Here is a 26,578-nt window from a genome sequence, read left to right as displayed (position 1 = left end):
ATTATAATCAGATAATGTGTAAATTGTCAATCAAAGGATTGAAAATCATTATATTATGGGAACTATCGCTTATGTTGAGCGCCAAGCCATTAATATAACTTTACAACTTCTAAGAAAAGGTTTACATTTAATTTCATTAAATTCAAAATATCACACATTTTTTTCAACCTAACGGTTTGCAATGAGCTGGAAAATGAAAATCATTAAAGTTTACGATATATGGGGACCGAAACAGAAAGGACTGATTGCATTACTTTTTGACATTGCTTAAGTATACTTGAGAACTTATTTGGTTTTGGAGATGTTCAAGCGTTAATTACGCTCGATCCTGATTTTTTGAAATTTATTTGTGACAATGAAGGAAACAATTCACATGTCGAAACTACACACGAGTAACCCGCTCCAAAGTGGGGAAAAACGCAACAAACGGGCGCAGAGCTATGGAAATGAGTTATACTTTTTTCAAATTGAATACGTAATATCTAGAGATTATTCGAGTCAATAACAGCAAAATTGACGAAGTTGTGAGTAAATGAGTATAAATAAACGTTTTACACTGGATTCTTTTGTGTTTAAAACTTCAAAGCGTTTTTCCCACAACTCACGTTTTCAAAGTCGGTGCCCCTCATAATTTCAAAACTACTGCACCAATTTTGAAACTTTAAACACTATTTCTGTACATATTTTACGAGGTAATGCTAGGGAGTTTTTTGTTCATAATTTTGATTTCGAAATAACAAGTTAGCCGATTTTTTCCCAAAAAATTGAGTTTTTCACTTCGAAGTCTTCGAAAAAATTCAAACATTGGATTTCCAAAAAAACCCTACAGCGTTACCTGGGGAAAACTATTATCTAACGAATGAACTTTAAGTTTTTGATTTTGGATGATCCAGCAACGAGTTATGAGGGGCACCGTAATTCAACTTTTTTCGAGACCCGTCCGGTCAATTGCTGCCATTGCCGTATTTTTTAACATTTCTTTGTAAACAATTAATATGACATTTTTCGAATGAAGTAAAAAGTTCGAAAATTGTTAACAAAAAAATATAAATATAAAGAGTAATGGACCCTAACTGCTGCTTTTGTAACAGGGAACAAATTCTTAAAAAACTATTTATTTTTTGGAAACATAATCTTACTTACAAATATGATCCAAGATAGACAAATAAGAGCCTATTTAACTGATCGTATTTCCTTGTAAATGTAATATTAAGAGTCAATCTGTCAAACCCTCCTGTAAATATTATATCAACATGATCCAGTACTTAACATTATATTTTATGTATGTATTTACTATAATATTTTTCATGTCTTGTAACAGCAACCGGATTCGTAGAGATAGAGGGCTCCGAAATTCCATTCCACTTATTATAGAGAAGGATGCAAATAAACATTTCATACTCTCGCAATTACCAAGGTAAAAAAAGTAATAAACCGAATCCAATAAAATGTATTCACCTTTCAGATAATATCGATAATATCAAATGTAAAATTACATATTGCTATTTCGAATAAATTTGCAAGCTCTTTTATTAATCACTAACATAAGTCGTTGCATAATACTTAGCGGCAGATTTATTTCACTTTAAGAACATTGAACCATTGTTTTTACGCTACTAGATATTTAACAATTGACCAATACCGCTCAAATGAGCGAAGTTGTGGCCAGTTGGGTGGGTTTATTTCTTTTGAAACGAGATCGATGTCATTATTGTTGTGCCGCTGAATTACAATTAGCTTTCCAAAATAAACAGGGCTTTAAGAGAATCTAGCGCCTCCAGGTAGCGCCATCTATATCTCGACTGGTGCGTTATAATTTGCTATCTCTATCGATTGTCCAGTGAGAATTTCATGACATTTCATATATTGGAAGTGAAGTTATTGTGTTTTAAGTGTCAGTATGTTTGTGTTATCCGTGCGAAAATGAGCTTCGAACAAAGAGCCAACATACAATTTTTTTTTTGTAATTGGTAAAATTTTTACCGCAACGTCTCAATTGATTAAATAAGTTTGTTGCAATGATTGTCTATGCCGTAGCAGACTGCACGAGTGGTTTCAGAGTTTTTAAAGGGGTCGTAAGGACAGAAATGATGATCAGCATGTGGGCCAATCAAAATCCGTGATTACCAGAAATTCCATCGCAATTGTGTCTGAATTCATCAAAAATCAGCCGAAATCATCATTGAAATTCATGAAAATGGAACCGAACATTTCCAAAACATCGACTTATCGCATTTTGGCCAAACGTTTGGGCTTACGAAACGTGTTTGCTCGGTTTGTTCAACCCAAATTATATTCGACGTGCTCGGCCCGAATATAAAAATTCAGTCCTATACTGAGAAAAGTTTTATGGAAATAGTTAAATTTTTGTCAAATAAAAACAAAAACTATTATTCGTATCAACTGAAGATCTGTAAGGGCTTAGTTGCTGTAATTAACGGTATAGGGTCCACGGTAGACTCTAGTGACATCAAGGAAGCAGCTTTGGGCTACTGTCAAAGCTTTGTCCAACCCGAAGAGTCACACCGACCGAGTTGAAGTTCAATTCAATGGTCATGCCTCTTCGGACCCGAAGAAKTGCGCGAGCTATTTTAGCCGGCAGTTTACACTGCACCCTTCAGTAGACAAAGCCAAACGATGCGTTAACCGACGGCTGTGCAAAATGCCAAACGACGGCGTGCCATTTACTTTCACCGATGAAGAGGTTCAGGGTGTCATCAATAAAGCAAAATCTTCCAAATCCATTGGCCCTGATGGAATCAACATGCTAATGATAAAGCATCTAGGCTCGACGGGAGTAAAATATCTCACCAAGGTCCTCAACCTGTCGCTAACCACTCTTCAAATACCCGATGTGTGGAAAGTCGGAAGAGTGGTCCCACTACTGAAACCTGAGAAACCCGCCAACAAAGGGGAATCTTATCGCCCGATAACTCTCCTCTCCCCAGTAGTGAAGACACTTGAAGCCTTGTTACTCCCGACCTTCACTCACCACCTGAGCCTAGCCAGCCACCAGCATGGATTCCGTAAATGCACAGTACCACCACAGTACTTAGCGACATAAACGCTCAGATAGTTCGTGGCCTCAAGCAGAAACCATCCTGTGAGAGAACGATCCTCGTAGCGTTGGACCTATCAAAAGCTTTTRACACCGTCAATCACACAACTATCTGAACGGTCGCCAATCATCCGTATTATTTCGAGGCGCAACATCTAAACTGAGAAGARTTAAACAGGGGGTTCCGCAGGGTGGTGTCCTCTCCCCGCTACTGTTTAACTTCTACATCTCGAGACTCCCGCAAACACGAGAGGGGGTTTCCATAACCTCGTATGCTAATGATTGTACGGTATTGACTCGGGCAATGGAATCGATGGCATGTGTTCGAAGGTAAACAACTACCTCTCCGACCTTTCTCGTTTMCTCACTGCACGGAACCTCCAACTTTCCCCTACCAAATCCACAGCGACCATATTCACGAACTGGACGAAGGAGTATAGTCTGGAACTTAATATTGCACTCAACGGCGTCAAAATTCCGACTGTCAATAACCTTAAGATTTTAGGGGTCACCTTCGACAGTCTATGCTCCTTCTCTCCACATACGACCGCGATTATCGCCAAAGTACAGAGCCGCAACAAAGTCCTCAAGTCGCTAGCCGGCAGCACATGGGGAAAAGAAAAAGAAACGTTGCTGGCAACTTAGAAGGCAATCGGCCGGCCGGTCCTCAACTATGTAGCACCCATATGCTCGCCTGGATGCAGTGGCACCAGGAGTGGCATGAAGAAACTACAGACCTGCCAGAATACAGCACTCCGGACCACGACGGGATGCCTCCTGATGTCTCCCATCGAGCACCTAAATAGGAGACGCTTATGCTCCCAGTTAAAGGGCATAATGAACCCCTCTCCAAGCAGTTCCTGCTGGGATGTTTTCGTAGAACTTCGATAGGAGCGGAACCGCCTCCTAGGAGCATCAAGAGGTCATTCCTTGATCACGTCGACGACATCGAAAAATACGCCGACAGGACCTTGGAAGCTACAGACTTCCGACAGGCACTGAACGCCATTCACAGTGGAGCCATCAACACCTTCACCGAATCCCTCACCGTGAATGGTGGACTTGGAGTCAAATCACCACCCATAGCAGACGAAGAGCTCGAGTTGCCGCGAGAAACGCGAGTGACCCTTGCGCAACTTCGTTCTGGATATTGTAGCAGGTTAAACTCCTACCTATCCAGAATAGACCCTGACATACCCAACGTATGTCCTGCATGCAACGAGGCTCCGCATGACACTGACCACCTCTGTGCATGCCCAACCAACCCCACCCATCTAACASCCTTTTCCCTCTGGTCCGACCCCGTCGAAACAGCACGTTTCCTGGGCCTCCCGTTAGATGACATCGACGACAACGCAGATAACCCCCACCATCCYAACGGGGACTGATAACCGTTAAAACAACAACACTTGCGATGAGTTCTATAATAGGAAAGGCTATCTTAAAAAACGCAGATATTGTTTTAACAGAAGACAAAAAAAAAGTTTAAGAAAAAAGATAACTAAAGAGATTATAAATCAGGTAGTGAAAAATTTAGGCAGGATTCTAAATAGGTTATGAAGCAAGAACGGAATGCACCAACAGAAGCAGAGAATAAGTGACTTAAGGAATTTGATGCTCATTTAAATAAAAAAAAAATAAGACTACATTGAATTTGCAACATTTGAGTAAGGGATTAGCAAGAGAAGTTAAAAGCTTAGTTGATAAATACACATAATCTGGCAAAAGTGTATCACGCGCTAAGATGGAAATTGTTTTGACAGATGAAATTGCTGTCTATCGGCGACCAAGACGTTTACCACTCGATGGCCGTAGTTTTTTCGATAAACAAATAGAAGTTTGGTTAGAAGAGGGAATAATACCACCAGGATCTTCTAATTATGCTTCTCCGGTAGTAGTAGTTCCTAAAAAAGATGGAAACAGACGACTTGATTATCCCCGCAATAGATGGGGTGGATTGTATTGAAAAACTACGAGAAGTTTTAGAAGTTAGCGAGTCGTACGGGTTAAAGATTAAATGGAAATAATGTCAATTTCTTCAACGAAACGTTGAATTTCTGTGGTACATAGTGGGAAATGGTACCATAAAAATATCGGAAGAAAAGACGACTGCTGTACAAAAGTTTCCGCTTCCGTCCGACAGAAAAAAATGTTATAAAGGTTTTTGGGGTTGACGTTATATTTCCGACGTTTCGAATTGGACTATGTAACGATAGTTAGACCTTTATCAGACCTTCTAAGAAAAGATTCGGTTTTTAAGTTAGGCGAAGAGCAAGTCGCAGCATTTGAACAACTAAAGGCTAATTTACAAAAGGCGCCTATATTACAGTTATTTTCGCAAAAAGCAGCTACTGAGATACATACAGACGTTAAAAAAGGGGGGTATGGGGCAATTTTGTTACAAGAAAGTTCGGASGATCAGCTTTTACATGAGCCGGAAAATAAAGCCGTTGGAAGAGAACTATCCGGCGTATAAGTTAGAGGTACTGGCAACAATAGAGGTTTAAAGAAATGGAGAATATGCCTAGTAGGTACACACTTCAAAATTGTGACAGATTGTAACGCGTTCACGATCACTCTTAAGAAGAAAGACGTACCGCCAAAAATAGCGAGATGGGCATTGTTTCTTCAGAACTTTAACTATGAAATCAAACATAGAGCAGGATCTAGAACGGCCCACGTTGACGCTTTAAGTAGGGTGTATTGCTTAAAGCTGGAAGACTCTTTAAAGTTTCCGCTAAAGCAAGCTCAACTGAATGACGAATGGACAAAGGCAGTATGTTCTAGAAAAAGACGAATACGAAGACTTTTATATAAAATTTGACTTTCTTTTTAAAAGTCCTGCAAAGGAATTAATTGTAGTACTGAAGCTAAAGGAAGACGAAATCATTAAGTTGGCGCACACGCATTTCTCCATAAAGAAAACTCAGGATCTGTTAGAAAAGTCGTATTATATTCCCCAAATAAAGGGTTAAGTTTGTCAGCAACAGTTTGCAACAGTTTATAAACAATACACCTCCTTGGAGTACGAAACGGTTTTCCTTCAAGTTATTAACAGGACTCGACATGCGAATGGCCAATATGCCAGAGCTAAAGGACTTACTAGAAGAGACGGTTATAAACGATTTAAATGAAAATCGCGAAACAGTAAGAAAACTAGCGAAAGAAAATATTTTAAAAATTCAGGAGGAAAATCGGAAGTCATATAATTTATGTCGTCAGAGAGAGAAAGACTACAAAATAAACGACTTGGTAGCAATAAAGAGAACACAGTTTGGTAGAGGGTTGAAACTGAAGGGAAAGTTTTTAAGACCGTATAGGGTAGTGAAGAAGATTAACCATGGTAGATATGAAGTGGGAAAGGTGGGTGAGATTGAAGAGTCGAAAAAGACTTCTACTGTCTCAGAATATATGTATGAAGACATGAACTCAACCATTCAAGGACGAAGGAAAACATAATGGCTGAATGTGGTGCCGAGTGTAGGATAAAGAAATACTATGTTACTGAACACGACAATGAAAAAATACAACTCTAGACTGAAACAAACAATTAACGAAGCGTTAGCACGCTTGCGTTTAGTTCTAAGAAGCGTTATAACGCTAGCAGACAAAAAATAGATGCATTCTAGAACTTACAGCAAAACGAGCAACACGTAGTAGTTTGGCTGTATTTAAATTTTCATTTTTACACATTATATTAAAATCATTTTGATAAATAAATAAACAATCGACATATGTGTATGTGTATATGCTTGTATGTATTGCTTACTACTTGAGGTTATTTTGAACTATACAATTTAATACATGTATGAATCGGTGTGTCTTTAAAGTTATATGATCTGTAACTTTATGACTTGTCTTTACCCATGCATTTTTATTATTATTTGAAGCGCATTGCATGTAAATGCATGAGTATGTTTATTTACATATATATGTATGTATGTTTATTAATATATAAGTAGATATTTATATTTAGTAGAATTTCGGCTTTACTGATAAGTAAGCATGTTCAATGATATTTTAAAGTATTGCCGAGTGAAAGTTAAATTAAAGTTTTTAGTTTACTCTATATGATATGTATGTATATATATGATATTTCTTATCTTATCATTATTTAATATAATGACATATTAAATTTTGAACATTCTCCCGGACAGCAAAAATGACTGCTGGAAAGGTGACGACAGCTTGTGATTCTGTCATGGTCGATAACTAAGTGACGTTCACGATGACTATGCGCCGTCCTGTGTTATATCAGTGATAGTTTGCACCTAACTATTTCTTCAAATTCGTGTATTGTCGGCTTTTCCTCTTTTACATCCGACGACGGTATACCTTTGATTTTACGATTCTTTTTTGTATCTTTGTATACTCTTCAGCACTGATTCCGTCCTTTGGTGATTGCTTTGTCGAAGGACATCCAATCCTTTTCTTCATCTTGGCTTTTGGGTTCAGTTCTGCACCTTCTGCTTACATCGTCAGCGGTTTTAATTTTCACATCTTTATTTCTCTCTTCGTCAGGTATATCAGAGTTCAGTGTCGGATATATATTAGCAATTTGTGTATTGAAGTGCTTAGAAGAGCTAATTACATCTTCCTTTTTCGTAAGATTATGATTTGGCTCAAATAAAACACCTTTGCGCTTTTTCGGTAATTGGCGCAGCTTCGAATTTTAAGCATTGACGAAGACGCAGCATTTTTTCTGTGTTCGGTATCTGCTCATTGTTATGTACCATAATTTGGAACACGTTGTAAAATTGGCCCATTTTTTAATATAACCATAAAGTGTTGGAAACTTTATTATTTTACTTAAATCAAAGTTAGGGCGATAAGAAATTTTAGACCCTTCTTTTTGTAAACTTTTTTTTTAATTTTGCAGTTCTTCGTAATATTGGTCAATAGTTTTTTCGGATAAGATTTCAATTTCTCCATTGAAATCTAATTTGCCTTAAAGATTTTAAATGTTTACGAATAAAAAGTCTAAAAACTTTAAATGATATTTGTTGATCATTAATTCCATACTTATATCTTACATTTTTTTTTTTTTTGAGTTGTTCAATTGTCCTAATGAAAATTGAAGTTTTTCGATCTGAACTATTGTATCGTATTTGAACTGCTTCAATTTTGGTTTTTATTGACGGCTTTCCTGAGATAGTGTTGAACGTGTGTAACACCTTTTCGAAAAAAACCGCTTGGGCTTCTCCTATTTATTAATTAACTGCTCGTTGTTCTCCAAAGAAATGTATATTGATTTGGTCGCCTAGTTTATCTTGCTGTACTTCGACTCACAGCCGCTGAATATTTCTTGGATGTCAGTTAGATCACTGCGTTTAATCTCAGTTAAAACGGTTTATGTGATCGATACAATATACGGGAATATACACCCGTCTAACAAATATTTTTGTTTTAATTTTCCTCTATTTTGAACAGGGCTTTTTAGTAAATTGGCTGTTTTGTAAATACAGGACTTTTTAATTTTGGTCGAGCTCTTTATCCGGCTCGAAGGGCCAAAAATGTTTGATTAGTGTCATCGAACACTGACCTCAAAAAAGAATTTACCACCATTATCATCACCAATCACCAATAATGAAATAGAGAAACTTGTAAATGAGAAAAGGGAGCTAGACGTTAATGGCAGTTTAGTCCCTCCCCTTCCACCCTGCTTCAACTGAAATCTGCTGTACGAAAGTTAAAAAAAGTACTTAAACGAGAGAGAGAACACAAAACTGAAAATTATATAAAGAAACTGTATCCAAATTCTAGCAAACAAAACTCCTTTGAAAATCTCAATAGCCACCCTGCCTCTAAGACAGTTGCATTGTATTTGGGCACGTAGTGATAAGGAAAAGGCAATTGTTTTACAAATTACGTAGAAAAAGTACTGTTCGGAGCAGCTCCTTTCACGACAGAACTACCAATAATGAGTAGATTTAATCTTAAGTTATTATTTATACCTAAGTTAATTAAATTTATACGCACACATATATTTAACCCACTGTGGTGAGAAAACATTGTAAATATTTAATATTAATTGTTAGCTGGTCACTCCATTGGGCATATCCACCACAGCATTACTCGTTATTCTAATTCCTCATTTCCCTTCGTCCTTTAAACCACCAGCCACGTAACTTTCCACTCGTTGTATTTATATGTATTTATATTAATAAACACTTTTGTAAATACATATCGTTGTTGTTTTATATCGCGATTCGAAGCTATCAAAAAAGCTTGGTAGCTCAACATTTTGGTGACCCCGACGTGATCGCTGTGTGTGTTTATTGGTGATATAGTTAAACTTAACATTAAATATCAAATTATTAGTTCGTGCGCCACCGTGCTAGTGCAAAATTTAGTGGACATATTTTACTTTGTATATTCGATAAATCAAAGACGTAGTTTAAAACATATTCGATTTGTGGCAAAATAGAGGCGTGTTTTCTAGAAAGCGCTACTACGGTAAATTTGGGTACCTTAGCGAAACAATTTCTAACGTTACTTAAAACCGTAAATACCGTTCATCGGGTGCTGCTAGTTTCTTCAACGGTTCAGTACAATTATCCGCTATACGTTACCGCGCAGATCACCTAACCTCGTTCAATTTTTAATTGGTTAAATTTTTGGATATGTCGGTAAACCAATCAATCAGTGATATCCCAGCTGGAGACATTCCTGCAAATGAGAGTCCCATAAGTCAGCATTCACCAATGGGTARGGTGACATTTTTGAAGTTGAGGACACAGGCCATGTATAAGCGCCTTGAATACATAAGCGCTGATATGAACTCCGAGCGGTTGCAAAGCATGGACGAATATGCTTTAGCTGCAATAATTGATTCAGTTAACGAACTAAAATCGAACTTCTTGGCGACACACACAAGTTTGGAAGAGCATGACTTTGAGTTTACTGGAAGTGATTTACTTATACAATTTGATACGAATTTGGTTCAGTTGAAGGCCACTTTACAACGTGAAATTGGAAGGCGTAGCGCTTCTCAACATTGTTCCACATTCAAGATGAACAGCAATGAATTCCAGTCTATTATAGTGAATACTAATCGTTCACGTTTGCAGCAATTAACGTTGCCTAAATTCAGTGGATCCTATATTAGGGTGGGTCGATTCCGGACTTTTAGTGCGGAAAAGTTGCCTTAGTACTCTTGATTCCAATGCAACTTTTTGTTTTGAGATCGGATTGCATCTTCAACCCCAAATCCGGTTTTGAAATTTCGGAAATTCGCCTAAAATCGTGAAATTGTCTACATTGCGCCTACAATACGCATACGCATATTTGTCACGTCATTTGCTACCGAAATGGTATGTGATCATGGCCGTAGGACGAACCGTTCCCGAGATACGAGCGAAAATGCGGCATTCTTGTTCGTTTTCGTACCTTTATAATTGCACTCACTCACATTTGTAAAATGTATCGATGTGTTCGCGTAACACCTCCAGATAATATGCTTCAGTGCATACTTTGGCGAGATTCCCCAGAAGAARAATTACGTATATACAAGTTAGATACGATCACATACGGCACCAGGCCTGCTGCGTTTTTGGCTATACGTACTATGCATCAGCTAACATTAGATGAGTCTTCATCTTATCCGCTTGGTTCAGAAATCGTTCATCGCGATTTCTACGTATATGATCTTATCTCCGGAGGAAATTCGGTAGAGGAAGTAAAGCAAATCAGGCAACAAACTACAAACCATCTTTCTAAAGGTTGTTTTCAGTTAAGAAAGTGGTGCTCTAACAACTCAGATATTCTCAGCGAAATTCCTGTTACTGATAGAGAAAGTTTTCTTAATATCGATAAATCCAGTGATATTGTCCAAACTCTCGAACTTGTTAAATATAAACCTCAGAAAACAACGGAAAAATGTTCCAAACGTTCCGTATTGTCTACCATAGCACGCTTCTACGACCCATTAAGTCTGATTGGTCCCACACTTACTAGAGCTAAAATTCTGTTGCAAAGTATGTGGAGAGGAAAGCTCGATAAGTTTACCACTTTCCATATGCACTTTCCATATGCACAGCATGGTTAGCATTTTGTTGATCTTCAACGATTTGCGATTTTGTTGATCTTCAACGCATATCATTTCCGCGCTTTGTTCTTCAGCCTGGCGCTACTGTTCAAATACATGCATTTTGGGATGCCAGCCTGAAAGCATACGACGCTTGTGTTTACGTTCGCTCAATTAAGGATGACAACATTAAAGTTCACTTGTTGTGCTCCAAGGCTCCTGTCGCCCCTCTTAAAACGCTGACAGTGCCGAAATTAGAGCTTTGTGCGGCCGTCTTACTGGCACAATTATTATCTGAATTAAGAAAAATAATATATTTGATTGTTCTTATTATTGTTGGTTGGTGAGTTACGTTCCCATCTGCATGAATCCAGCTGACATCCTATCAAAAGGCGCTACACCAAAGGAGCTCCTAAGGTCAAGGCTTTGATGTATGGTCCAAAATTTTTGGAAAACGCTGAATCTTCGTGGCCACAACCATGCGCACTTCATATATCTCTACTAGAAACGGTTCTGCACATCTTATCTGGTAGACCCTACATTTTTTTTCGTTCAAATATATCAACGCAACGTATGCAACGTATCTTTGGATACATATACAAATTTGTAAAATTGAAAAGATCACAGCTCACAACTACAGATATTCATCGTGGGACTCAATTGCTGACACGTCTAGTCCAAAAAGTGCAGTTGTGGTCAGAAATCGTCGCCTTGAAGAAGAACAACTTTGTACACACATCAAGTAAAATCGCTTCGTTATCGCCATTTTTGGATGATTTTGGAATCATATGAGTTGGAGGTCGTTTAAATAACTCAACACTGGACTTTGAGGCGCGTCATCCAATGATTCTACCAAAGGATCATCCATTAACGTCGTCAATAATAACTCACTTTCATCGAAAATATCACCACGCAGGTCCTCAGTCTCTACTTGCCTCCATTCGTATGCAATTTTGACCTATAGGTGGAAGAAACGAAATTGTTTGAGCACAGAGAGTACGGTTCAACTATTTTTCTAGATGTAGCTCAGGCGTTCGATAACGTCTGGCATGAAGGCCTTTTATGGAAAATSAAAAACGTTTCACCTTACGAATTGCACACAATTTTGTGGTCATATTTAAATTACAGGAAAAACAGTTAAATTAGCAGACTTCATATCAGAAAAACAAGTTATAAGAACCTCAGTGTAGCGTACTAGGTCCAACTCTCTACAGAATAAATATAGCAGACATTCCAACACTCCATTTCCGGAGGACACAGCTCTGGTAAGCCGTAACATATGCCCCATCAGAGCATCAAGTGTATTAGAGTAGTGCTTAACTTTGATCGAAGAATGGCTAGCCAACTGGCGTATAAATATTAATTAGCCAAAATGCAAACATGTTACATTCTCGCCGAGACGTGCCAGACAGTTAAAATAAACCATGTCCTAGTACCCCAAGCGAATGAAGTAACTTATCTTGGTATTCAACTTGATCGAAGGCTCGCGTGGCGAAACACATAGCGAGTAAAATAACTTACATGAAGTTAAGAGCAGCTAATTTAAATTGGATTATAAACCTAGCCTAAACAATARAGTCCTGTTGTACAATGCAATCATAAAACCGATTTGGATGTATGGCATTCAACTGTGGGCTACGACCTTTGCAACCAACATTGTTATAATACAAAGGTTCCAATCTAAAATGCTTAGAACAATAACGGGTGCACCATAGTACATGCGTAATGAAAACATTCATAACGATCTTGATATTCCTATGGTAAAGAAGGAGATAGAGGACAGCAGAATGAGATATATTTCCAATCTTCTCGAACATCCAAACCTATTAGCTAAACCATTGGCAAATTCCTGCAATCAAACGCGTTTAGAAAGAAGTGATCTACCAGCCTACTAGAGAGCAACGTTCTACCAAAAAAGCTCAACCACATTTTAGAGCTTCTTTAGTTTTAAATATATTTAAGATTTGAGTACTTATTTGTAGGCTTTACCAAGCGATCCAATAAATGAAAGAGTATTGCAAAAATATATATATTTGATTTTTCAAATTGGAGTCTTTGCAACAAAATTTTTTCCACTTTTTTACTCTCTTGTAACTTAGAGTTGTTTTATACATTCCATACTGTTGTTTTTGGTAATTTCAGAACTTATACAATCTTCGAACAAGGCGAAGATTGTCCTTCAATCATTTTGTACTTATTATTTTTCGGTTCACAACTTCCACCATGTATAACTCACAAGATTACAGCACAGATAAAAAACTTGTACGATACAACGGTGCCATATTGCCAATTGTCAAACACATATGTGAAAATGGGTTGCATTCGACGATTAGTTATGCAACAGTAGCCACTAGATGACACAGCGATTTTGCGTGTACTTTATATTATATTTCATTAACAATTATTTGCAAAAAGGTTTGGAAGTAAGACTTTTTATGCTTTTATTTTTAAATATAAATGATACTAATATTGCAAATAGCTGTTCGTTTTGCCACAATTATGTAAATGCCCTTTTAATAGTATTTTATTTGGTTTTCTAATATCAAAAGGCGTTTGTATAGAAGATATGAATCTTATGTTGCTTCTAAAGTTGTATTTTTATGTATATGTGTATTACAAACAGTGTTAAAATTTCAAAAAAATCTGCACTATAAAGATATCTGGCAACACTTGTGATTGATTGATTTTCTGTGTAGTTGATACAGAGAACGTATAATATAGAGAAGGTTCAACTACGGACAAGCGYGTGAACCGTCAAGACCCATGAATTTTCTATTAGTGGATTTCACCACTTTTGGCTCGGCAGGAGAAACTTTAACATACATGAGTGAATAGAGCTGAGAATTCAATGAAAATTATGCTCTGATATATACATTGCATTTACAGACTCATGTTGGCCTTTTGGCTTTTATTTTTATATGTTTACATGCTATCATATCAATTGATATGAATATGATTTTTGCGAATTTTTATGAATTCATGCAAATTGATAACATTATTTTTAATTTATGCAATTATCCAAGCAATTTTTGTAATTAATGGGCAAATGAGCTACTTTTTAAATATTTCTTATCTTTGATAATGTAATACAATTTCATATGTATGTACATATATGATATATTATCATAATATCTTAAAAAACTTAGTATATTACAATAATATATATGTATAAAACACACCTTTTATCATTTAAAACTTTCATACGCATCTTTCCTGCAGATATGTATTGTACATACAAATGTAAGTACAAATCAATTTCAAATCAAGATAATATCATTTCTCAGTGAAATAACATGCACGCTCTGCTCTACCTGTAAATACACATATACATACATATGTGCGTATGACATTGCTACACAAATAACGTATACACAAACCTACGTATAAACATATCTATATATACATGTATGTCGCCCGCGAAAACTTCAAATATTGTTCTACAAAAACCATAATCGTCTTAAACATCATCATACATGCTTATATGCGTTCACATGTAAATATGTCTCCCGCAAAAATTACAAATACTGTTTACAAAAACAACTATCGTCTGAAATAGCATCAGAAATCAATATGGCAGCCAAATTGACGACGTCAAAATTTATAGTAAATTACACAACAACAAAATTTTCATTCTCATGAATGAAAACGTAATGTACGTAACGCAAACGTACTTTCAAAAAGCATATTCGATTCATTCATAGAAGCAGACGCCGTCTTTTCGCGACGATTTCAAAAGCTAAAAATCATAAATTGAATATATTTCTCAAATGTATGAGAAGGAAAAGTGACAACCCCGCAAATATAAGTATTAAAATATATTAGAATAAAATTGACAACATAGCTTATTTGTCGATTTTCAATTCAAGAAATGTTTCAACGAAAATATTCAATATTCCTCTAATTCATGTGTACAGTCAATCCCGGCTAAGTAGTACTCCGCTTAAATGAAAACCAAATCCTGCCCTCATCACTCTTAACAGCATATATTATATCTTGCTGCATCTCACGATTTGTTTTTTTAAATATCTAAAAATTATTGTTTTAAGTACGACTCATTTAAGTATCCGCAGTCGCTTATGTACCATATTATATTTTTGTTTTTAACTAATTACAAATATCCGTATCTTTGAATGTGGCACATAACCAGTATTGACTGTATTTGTCAAGAAATGTGAAACATATTTTGTAATGCTGAAATATTTTTACGCAGCTGCGTCGATATGTATGAGCTCACGCATAAACATATGTACATATTTACGCTGGTTTGTAGGCAAAGCTGTACAGCGGCAAGGAAAGCGGTTTCGGTACAGCTCCGATTTTGTACCATTGACTTTTTGACAAAGTTTGGTTGTCCGTGACAACGGAGTTTTTGTATGAAACAATGGGTGTATATATTTACATTCAAAGTTGTGTCTAGACAAATTTACAAACATAATGCGAATGATTCTTTCAAATTTGTTTACATGAACACAAAATTACATACATATGTGAATATGTGAGCATTTTGCGTATGGTTTTTTAAAATCTGTTTACAAGTACACATAATTATATGCATATGACTTAAGATTTTATCAAAACTTCAAATGCTCGAAGTAAATAAATATATATGTATACAAATATATAACTTAAAAATATATATTAAATAAATATGTATTTAACTCATACAATCAACACAAATATGACTTAATTTCAACTGATTTAATGGAATTCATCATTAAATGGGTCAAATTGCACTTATGTACATACATATGTATGTACATATATACATTTGAGTTTTGTTATCAAGTATATGGAGAATATCCATAGCGGTTAGCGTATTCTAAATATGCGAATCTGTAAGCTAAGGATGCGTTTATCTAACAAAAAAAACCATAAATTATGCTGCGATTGGTTTCTTGTCTGCTGTATTCTCCACAACATTTTAATTAATAATGGTTCCACTTCATTCGACCGAAGATTCTATTGAGCCTGATAAGCATATACCCAACAATGTTGGAGAAACTAAAAGACAAGCCATATACGCATTAATGTTTTAATTAATTTTTCAGTTTTTAATTACATACTTATATAATAATTATAATTACATATATTTATACATTTAGTATTAGACAAACATTAAAAAGATAACGCTTTGAATGATAGAAGATAGTAAAACATCAAAAACCGTATTAAATAAGTATTCATTTCAGCAGTAATTGGTACTACATATTTTAAAATACAAMGATAAATAAAGTACAGAAAAATTACTGGTGAGAGGAATACTTATATTTCATTTCAATTTCGAACTTTTGCAAGCGTTCCTCCTTTTCAATTGGAAGTTTTTTCAATCGTTCATCCTTTTCCAATTCTAAGATTTTTATTCAAAGCATGATCTTTTTCATGTTTCTCTTTTTCCCATTCTATTTTCAATTTGAACATTTGCCTACGCTCGACTTGAAAAACAACCAGATTTGCTGCAGATGATCTTGGGACATATTTTTTAATTTTTTCGGCGAAATCTTTTGCTTTTTCAGGAACAATCACTTCACTTACATTGCCTGGTGGTAGATTTTCAATATTAGCAATGTCAATTGGAGAAGCAATTTCTTCGCCGACATCAGAAAAGGTGATTTCCAGTATTTGGGTGGCCGCGCTTTCATTCATTATGGACGTACTGCCACTATCAACCACTTCAAATGGTAATTCACTTGTGGCTTTTTTCCGAAAAATATATTTAAGTCGATTAAAGTGTGAGCACATCTGCAACACTTTGCCTGAAATATAAACATTAGACAAAATTTTGTCGCATTCATTACGCTTACCTTCAACACTCGACGTCCCGGCATCAGACTCGAGAAGGCCTGCTCCTGTTGACATTCGCCAATCGCTTGCTTTTTTGTATGAAGCCTTCAGGTGCCGCACTTTCCACCGTATTAAATCCAACGTTGCGTCTATTTTTGTACTCTCAATGAGCTTTTTATAAAAAATTTGAGCTGTTGGTGCCTATTAAAATTAAAATTATTGTTACATAAATTGTTGAAATTAATCACTTACCTCTACTTCTGCAGCTTCCTGCAAGAAATCCACTATACTCTGGATTTCTTTTTCGCTCCACTTTTTGTTTGGTTTTTCACGTTTAATTCTTTTTCTGTTTAAACCTGATTGCTCCATTTCTTTTGTTTGTTTGCTTTTATTTTTGACAACAGCTGATAATTTGCAAACCAGTGTTGCAAATAATACAATGGCGTTTTAGTGTTGCTTCTTTGCAARGGTGTAGCAGGTGCGTCGCTGCACATTTTGTTAGTGTAAAAGCAAAAATATGCTCGCTCATTTGCAATTGGAAATATGCAAGACCATTTGCACCAGATTCTGAAAAGCCCTAATATAATTTTTGCTGGTGACATATTCACATGTGAACGAATATTTACATGTGTACTCATATTGTAAGTATGTATGATGGTTTTTGAGACTTTTGTTGTTTGTATTTTTTGATTTACATCCGTACGCATACATTATTTGTGTGAGAATGTCATGCGCACATACATACATACATATGTGTGTATGTAAATATAGAGAAGCGCGCGCTTTTTATATTACTGATAAATGATAATAACTTGATTTGTACTGACATACATATCTGCAGGATAGATGCGTATGAAAGTTTTAATTGATAAAAGGTGAGATTTTTATATATTTTTGTTGTAATATATTAAATTTTTTTATGATATTACGATAATATATCACATATAAAATTATATTAAATTGTTAAAGATATTGCTTGGAGAATTGCGTAAATTAAAGATAATGTTATCAATTTTTCATGAATTCACTAAAAGCGGCAAATTCATATTCATATCAATAGATATGATAGCATGTAAACGTATAAAAATATAAGCCAAAAGACCAACAGACGTCTGTAGGAGCAATGTATATTTCAGCGCATAATTCTCATTGAATTCTCAGCTCTGTTTACTCATTTCTGTTAAAATTTCTCCTGCTGAGGCAAAAGTGGTGAAATCCACTAATAGAAAATTCATGGCTCTTGACAGTTCACACCCTTGTCCGTAGTTGGACCCTTTCTATAAATGTACGTTCTCTGATATCTTTACGGACATGCTATTAAAAAAAATCAACATATTATGATGAGGATTTGAAAATTTTTTTTAGTGACCACTGTCGTTATTAATCTATGAAGAGAATCAAAATAAGTTTATTGCATTTAACGAAAATTCAAAACAGGATTAGCCAAATTGCAGTTACATGCAGGAAACCTTTACGGATATCTTCATTGATGATACTGTTGATAAATAAAAGTTTTTTTTCGCATAACATTAACTCCACAAACTTTCGGTAAACTGAATTTTTGTTTATGTTACATTAGAGCATATAGTATAATATAATATTTAATATTATTTTAAAATGTATAGTTACTTTTTATTTACAATATATTGAAAATATATACATACCTGCATATGTATCTAGTTTGCAGAAGCTACTATTACGAATTTTAATTTCGACTGAAATATTCCGTAAGACGGAGGAACCAATTTACTACTACATTCGCAAGTTTTGCTGTACGATACCGTGGCGCCAATTGGAGTGGAATAGAGTTGAGGTCTTCCTCTACTTAACCCGGAGGGTATTTCGTCGAATACTTTCAGAGCTGGAGTGTCTTCATCCATGTACGTACGACATGACCTGGCCAGCGCAGCCGCTGTCTCTTAAATCGCTGAATTACGTCAATGTCGTCGTATATCTCCTAAAGCTCATTGTTCCATCGAATGCGATATTCACCATGGCCCCCGCGAAAATGACCGTAAATCTTAGGTCCACTCATCAGATGCCGCATATCGAGAATACTGAGTGACTTCTAGAACACGTTTGTTCTTCGCCAAGAGAGGATTCTGCTTCTCAATTGCCTACTCAGTCCAAACCAGCATCTGTTTGAAAGAGTATATCCATTATTTCGATGCTGAAATTATTGTTGCTGTTGATGCTGGTTCCAAGATAGACGAAATTATCTACAACTTCGCAGTTATGACTGTCAACAGTGACATGGGAGCCTAGTCGTGAGTGACACGACTGTTTGTTTAATGACAGGAGGTATTTCGCCTTACCCTCGTTCACTGCCAGACCCATTTTCTTTGCTTCCTTATCCAATCTGGAGGAAGCAGAACTAACGGAGCGGGTGTTGGGCAATTGATATCAATATCATCGGTACACACCAGTAAATGGACGCAAAGACTGCGCTCAAGGTAGACAAAATAAAGATCGGGTGGACTGTATGTCGCCTCCGGGAATACTCCCCCATTCCCCGTTGCTTCAGGTGTTTCCATCTGGGACACATGGCGCATAAATGTTTCAAATCCGTGGACAGGTCGTCTCTATGTACACGTTGTGGACATGTAGCGAAGTCATCTACTAACAATCCAATCTGCATGCTTTGCAAAGGAGCACACTCAGCCTTGAGTACTACGTGMCCCAAATATCTCGAGATGGCGAAATCGTTAGGGAAATGAGGATAATACAACTAAACCTAAATCATTGCGCAGCAGCACAAGAGCTACTAAAACAGACGGTATTCGAAAAAAACATTGATGTCGCCTTACTAAGCGAGCAGTACTCCCAGCGTTCGGAAAGCACCTGGACTTCAGACAAATCTGGCAAAGCTGCAATATGGTCATGTAAAGGACAACCGTTTATATCTTGCTCCGGAGGTCATAATTTTTTAACAGGGGCAAATATACGAGGCATATACTTTGTTAGCTGTTATACTCCACCCAGTGTCTCAATTAAAGATTTTGAAGACTTCCTCCTGGAACTTGCTCTAGAAACCAGAGGCAAATCACCAATTATAAGCGCAGGCGACTTCAATGCGTGGTCGACCGCTTGGGGTAGTAGGCGCACAAACCATCGTGGGCGTTTGATACTTGAATTTCTCGGCCAAACGGACCTAACGATCTTGAATAGTGGAACGCAAAATACTTTCCAAAAGGGAAACAAAGGCTCTGTAATCGACCTCATGTTTGCCAACGACGCCCTTAGCAGGCGCATTAAGTGGGCGGTGACGGACACATTTACATATAGTGACCACATGGCTATTATTGCTGAAGTCTCTTATGCCGGAGGGACGGAACGCCGCAGYAGGAGCACTTGCCAAAAACAATCCTGGAAAATCGATTTTGATGCCGAAAATTTCGAGATGGTCTGCAAATATACGAAGACGGCATGCACTTGGTTTCCTCAGTGCGAAAAGAACTGGTCACAGCATGCGACGCAACCATATGTAGGACAGTACATCACAACAATCGGAAGCTAGCGTATTGGTGGAACGAAGAAATAGCTGGACTTAGAAAGCTCTGCCATTCAGCTAGACGCCGTCTGCGACGTACTCAACGGGAAGAAAATGAAAGCAGTCTCAGACAAATATTTAAAAGTCAGAAAAAGCTTCTAAAATCAGCCATTGGCCGCAGTAAAAAGAAGTGTTTTGAAAAACTTTGTGAGGAAGCAAACGAAGCTCCCTGGGGAACAGCATACAAAATCTGTATGTCTAAATTCAAAAATAAGACACAACAACCCAAAAGCGCAACCTTTATGAGAAATATCGTGGAAACTTTGTTCCCAAAACTCCACACTGTTTCTTATTCTAAGTCCAGAACCGAAGTCGTAGAGCCATTAAAGGAAGCTATGTCTTTGAAACCAAAACTGTTCGTAGAAGTGTATAATGCATGCTTAAAAGAAGGAATATTTCCCGATCCATGGAAAGTCCAGCGTTTGGTTCTTCTCCCTAAACCAAGAAAGCCTCCGGAGGAACCATCAGCAATCGACCTCTGTGCATGCTTGATACTATTGGCAAAGTATATGAAAGCATAGTAAGAAACCGCTTGGAGTTAGTAATCCAGAAAGCCGGCGGGTTATCAGAAAGACAATACGGCTTTATGAAAAAGAGGTCYACCATTGACGCATTATACGATGTCGTTGACACCGCAAAATGCGCAGTAAGTGGCAAGCGATGGAAAGGCGGAACAAAGAAATATTGTGCGCTGATCACCCTGGATGTGAAAAACGCCTTCAACTCAGCAAAGTGGGTAAACATAAATAAGGCTCTGTATGACATGCGCGTTCCTCAATATGGAAATTGTCATAAGTTATTTTGAAAACAGGCGACTTTTATTCAATACAGATGAAGGCACCAAGAGCTACTCTATCTCGAGCGAAGTACCGCAAGGCTTGGTACTAGGCCCTCTTTTATGGAACATAATGTATGATGGGGTACTAAGGAGACACCAACCGAAAGCTATTAGATTAGTTGCATACGCAGACGACCTTATTGTGGTAGCAGTTGCTAAACACCTCGATGACCTCCGGAGCAAATGCAATGAGTGCATAAACGGTCTGCGCCAGTGGTTCTCCTCAATGAGTTTAGAACTGGCGGAGCAAAAGACTGAAGTCTTGTTCATAAGTACAAGAAAAGTGGAGGAAAGTATTTCTCTCACCATAGGGGATTCACAGCCACACCTAAAATATTTGGGAGTAATTGTAGACTCGAGGCTCAAATTTAAGGACCAATAGAATACGCTGCAGGTAAAGCGAACAAAATCCTGAATGCCTTATCAAGAATGGTGGCAAATAAAGGCTGCGTGCGTTCCAGCCGGCGTTTTTTACTCGCGAAGCTAATGAGATCGGTTATATTATATGCGGCTCCAATATGAATCCAGGCGCTAGGCATCAAAGCATATGCCAGACATATAAATACAGTGCACATGCTGTCGGCACTAAGAGTTATCAGTGCTTTCCGAACTATTTCAAGCTATGCTGCTGTATGATGCCCATTGACATCCAGGGTGACGAATACGAGCGAGTGTACAAATCATCAGAGCCAACTACGGGAGCCAAAAGAAGAGAGAGATTGAAAAGCTTAATTATGTGGCAGCAGCGGTGGAAAACCTCATTCAAAAGATCCATTCCTGGATCGACAGACGACATGGGGAACTGGATTTCTACTTAACCCAAATAATAAGTGGACATAGATGTTTTAGAAGCTATCTGTACAGATTCCAGCACGACATTAGTCCCAATTGTCCGTCATGTTCAGAGTGCTGTGAAGACTCTGAGCATGTTTTCTTTTATTGCCCGCGCTTTTTAAGTGCAAGGGAAAAACTTAAAACTACACTCGGTGGTAGTTTTACGGTGGAAAATTTGACGACACTCATGTGTCAGTCCACTGAGAACTGGACAGCTGTCAGCGAAGCGGCAGCCTCAATCATGACAAAACTGAGACATATAGACCAGAGTAGGTGTCCGTCAGTCCGTGCCGTAGAAGAGACTTTAATGTCTTATAACTCCCACGAAGTAATACTTAATTAGGTGGTTCCGTGGGAGAGTCTGGAGTTGGGAGTAGGTTAAGTTTAGCGGATTAAAGCCCCGCACTAAGGCGTTTGATGCTTCCCCCTACTTTAAAAACAAAAAAAAAAAAACAGTAAATGTACACTCTTATAAAAGATTGTACCTGCTCGATTAAGTTCTGAAACTCGAATTAATCTCTTCAAGAACAGATAGAAGAAGTCGTACAATCGTATTCAGACGTTTCAGGTTCGCCTTCTTCTGGCGTTATGGTTTCACTGCCATTTAGCAGGCTGGAGAAGTGTTCCCTCCATCATTTAAGTATGCACTGGGGATCGGTTACTAGATCACCTCTATGGGTTCTACAGGAGCATCCTCCGGTCTTGAAACCTTCTGTCAGTCGCCGCAGCTTTTTGTGGCGTTTTTGAGCATTATCYCTGTCGGCTAGCTTGTCAGACGATCATATTCTCGCATTTCGGCCTCTTTCTTTTGCTGTTTGAAAATGTGTCTCGCTTCCCTCTTTAACTCTCGGTATCTATACGATCCCGCACGTGTTGGGATAGATTGTAATGTTGAGTGGTAAGCAGTACGTTTTTTCTCCGCTGCGACACGGCACTTTTCGTCGTACCAGCTGTTCTTTTGCATGGTCCGAAAACAAATGGTTTCGGTTGCAGCTCCCCTTATACCGAGCTGTCAGAGAGTGCTCTCAGAGAGCCGGAGTGTAAGTCGAGTAGAAAATCGTTCGGCTGTCTATTGTGAGTGCAGCTTCTCGATGTCGAAACTTCCTTATGTTTGCTGACTTGCGTTTTTGGCTACGCAGAAGTGGGTCTGTATCTTGCCTGCAACAGGTAGCTTGGTGAATGCTGGAATATAGTACTGCAGATGACCAAATTTCGGTCCCCGATGAAGTCGATCATCCTCAACCCGTTTGGGAATGCTTCATCTACCGACTGTTGTGTCAAAGAAACTTTCCTTGTCCACCCCAGCGTTAAAGTCGCCAAGCACGATTTTGACATCGAGGCGGGGGCAGCTCTCAAAGGTGCCCTCCAAGCGCTCATAGAAGGCATCTTTGGTCAAAAACTAGCGATATGTTAAAGAACTTCTCTTTGATGCGGATTGTGGCTAAACGTCCATCCAACGGTGTGAATGACAGTATTCGGTGACGGAGTCTATCTCCCACCACGAATCCAACACCGAATTTGCGCTTTTTTATATCGCCTCTGTAGTAAATACGAGAGGACATCGACCACCTGGGCAGCGGCAACTTCCCAATTAAGGAATCGGACATTCCAGGTGTATGCTCTGTTATTGGATGCTGTTGGCTGTTATTGTTCTCCAATGGTAGTGATGTTTGCGTGGCGGGTCCTAAATCCAGCACACAACCCTGTAGAGAGGATGTTTCGTCTTCTTACTTTAGTTTGCCTTCACACGAATTTTCTTTGACTACTCAAGTGAATGGCTATCAGAGAACTTTCCTTATTTGCATCACTCACATTAGCAACTGAAATTTTAGCATTGATTGGTTACCTTAACATAGATATAGGTAGCATAGCCAATTTTTTGTTTGGTTACCATGTTAAGGTAACCATCCAAAATGTTACGGGAAGAAAAAAAAATATTCTAGGAACAATTTTAAACGTTTCTTAACAATAAATTCATCGTAACTAACATAATAATATCATCTGTGTTAAAATTCCTTGTCAAATATTTTATCCCTAGACTTTTTTATAACAATTAGGGACAACATTGCACATGAAATGCAATGAGATACATTAACATATAAAAAATTTATTATTTTATTCTTTCTAATAATTTTGTATCAAAAACAAAATATATAATATATATTATATATATGTATATATATACAAAATTAAACCAATAATTTTTTTATTTATATACATATTTACTATACTATCATTATTTTGTGTTTCATAAAAAAAAATATATATGTGGGAATCTATGGTGAATGGGCACTAGAAAAAGACGGCAAGGAGAGAGAGAGAGTTGAACCGCGACAGCCGCAGTATAATAACTTGCAGATCCGCTAAGTCATATTGAATTCTTCCACACCTATTAATAAACCTACATTTATTATATAAACAACAATAAACCTATATGTACGAGTATATATTTTATATTGTTATATTTGGTATAAATTACTATAATAGATACATTTATTTACTAATATTTATATATGTACATATACATTACAAAGTGAACATTCTTTTGCTTGCTAATACTTTTTAAGCTTTTTAGAGCATTCCTAAAATTAAATGTAACAAGTAAAATTTATTATGTAATGTATATGAATATATAAATGCTGATATTTAAAGAATGATAAACATAATGATAATGCATAAAATGTAAATTAAAAGAAAAATTAAATATTTGAATTGTTTTATCAAGAATTAAAAAGGTAACCAATGCGGTAGACAGTAGTAACCTCGAAAGAAATAACGTATGAAAAAGTTGTCTGTAGCACATAAACAACCATTAGAATAAACAAACAAACTATTTTCCGTAACAGAGGGTTGCCAAACAAATATCTTATGAAAAAGACGGTGTTAGCCAAAGAGTAACAGAAAGATTTTTAAACAGTTCGCAAATTACAGCTAGAAAATATATGTAACATTTGTGCAAAAGCAATAATTGAGAACGAGTAAGATAATCACACCGACGTGAAGAGAAGGAGGAGAAATATTTCCTTTTTTCCTGAGGTTAGAACAAAAGTAGCCTATCTACTAATGACAGCATTAAGTAAAGATAACTTATCGTTAACCAGTTAGCCAATTTTTACCCGTCTTGTAAGGTTTATTTTAACAAGTGATCCAAGTAGAGGTACTCTTTTCAATAGCCTTCTTTTGAAAGATCATGCGTGAGTCGTGTCTAGTTACGATGCCACTTTTGTTTAGTATTGTTTGGCATTTCGTCCTGAAAAGACTTACGTCTGTACAACGTTTACAAATCGTTCAACTTTACTAAGAAAAATTCGCGCGCTTCGCTCAACTTATGGTCCGCATAGTCGAGTTACAGAGCAAACTATTCCGAACACTATCACCTATCCAAGATTGCTGATACTCAACAGCAATCTTTATTGGATAATATTTCACGGAATAGACCACGTCTAGCACGCAGTAATGAAAATATAGCAGCCATAACTGAGAGCGTACACGAAAACCGTGAAGAGTCGATTCAGCGCCGTTCGGAGGAACTCGTGATCTCGGCAGCATTTCGTTTACACAAGACGGTGAAACTTCCCACACATCGCAATAATGAATGGTTATTAACTGGTTGAGTGACCTCCAAGATCTTTTGATTTCACACCGTGTGGAATTGTAAATCTGCTGCAGACATAAACTTTTCATTACGAAATGTCAAACAATACTGGATAAAAGTGACATTACAGATTACCACGACTCACGCGTGACCTTTCGAAAGAAGGCTATTGAAAAAATTACTTCTACTTGGATCACCCGTTAGAGAATAGTACAAAAAAGGCAGTATTTAAAAAAAATCAGAATGCATTTGGTCCAAAACCACATACGCTTCAAGTTAGAAAATTAAATGAAAAGTAAAAATGAAAGTTTAAAAATGTATTCAAATTATATAATATAAAAAAATATAATATAATATTTTGCACCCCTATTCTGTGGACTTGACAAATTAATAAAATATTGAAAATTATTTCAAATATTTATCAAGTAAGAATTATTAYCGTATTCTGTAGAAATCTTGATAAAAGTAAAAGCTTCAGTTCGCAAAGCTTTTCCCCCACACGTGTGGTGAACAAAAGAATGTGAGTATAAACAGCTAATTTCAATACAAATTATATTCATTCGTAAAAATGGATTCTTCTACAACGTAAGTTTTCACATCAATTGTTTCCATTTGTTTTACTACCAATATGAGTATAATTAGGGAGCAGGTGCTTGAAATAGTAAATGTGGCTACTGAGCGCACTAGACAAGCATTTGCTGAGCAGATAAGCCAAGTCACTTTAGCGTTAAGTCGATTAGCTCCTCCCATTGCTCAGACTTATACGCCAGTATCTATCAATCCCCTTATTTTGGATAATAGCGCAAGTTTGGATTTAATAAAATCCGTACCTGAATTCAAAGGAGATTCTGCTTCATATCCAGCTTGGCGGACCGCTGCACATTTCGCAATGGAAT

At 37.0% G+C, this 26,578-nt stretch overlaps 1 protein-coding gene across 2 annotated transcripts in view; it reads right to left on the bottom strand.

Moving 5' to 3' along the window:
* Positions 1–18,581, bottom strand: part of LOC108971440 — a 189,975-nt gene extending 171,394 nt beyond the window's left edge. For both annotated transcript variants that reach the window (XM_018937495.1, XM_018937494.1), the window contains exon 1: positions 18,530–18,581. In XM_018937495.1, the coding sequence (XP_018793040.1) occupies positions 18,530–18,535 (6 nt within the window). In that variant the 5' untranslated portion in view covers positions 18,536–18,581. The remainder of the gene's footprint in view (positions 1–18,529) is intronic.
* Between the last annotated feature and the right edge of the window lie 7,997 nt (positions 18,582–26,578).

The sequence above is a fragment of the Bactrocera latifrons genome, unplaced genomic scaffold, assembly GCF_001853355.1.
Source record: "Bactrocera latifrons isolate USDA-ARS-PBARC rearing strain unplaced genomic scaffold, ASM185335v1 scaffold_341, whole genome shotgun sequence".
Lineage (NCBI taxonomy): Eukaryota > Metazoa > Arthropoda > Insecta > Diptera > Tephritidae > Bactrocera > Bactrocera latifrons.
This window is presented reverse-complemented; position numbering and strand designations above follow the sequence as displayed.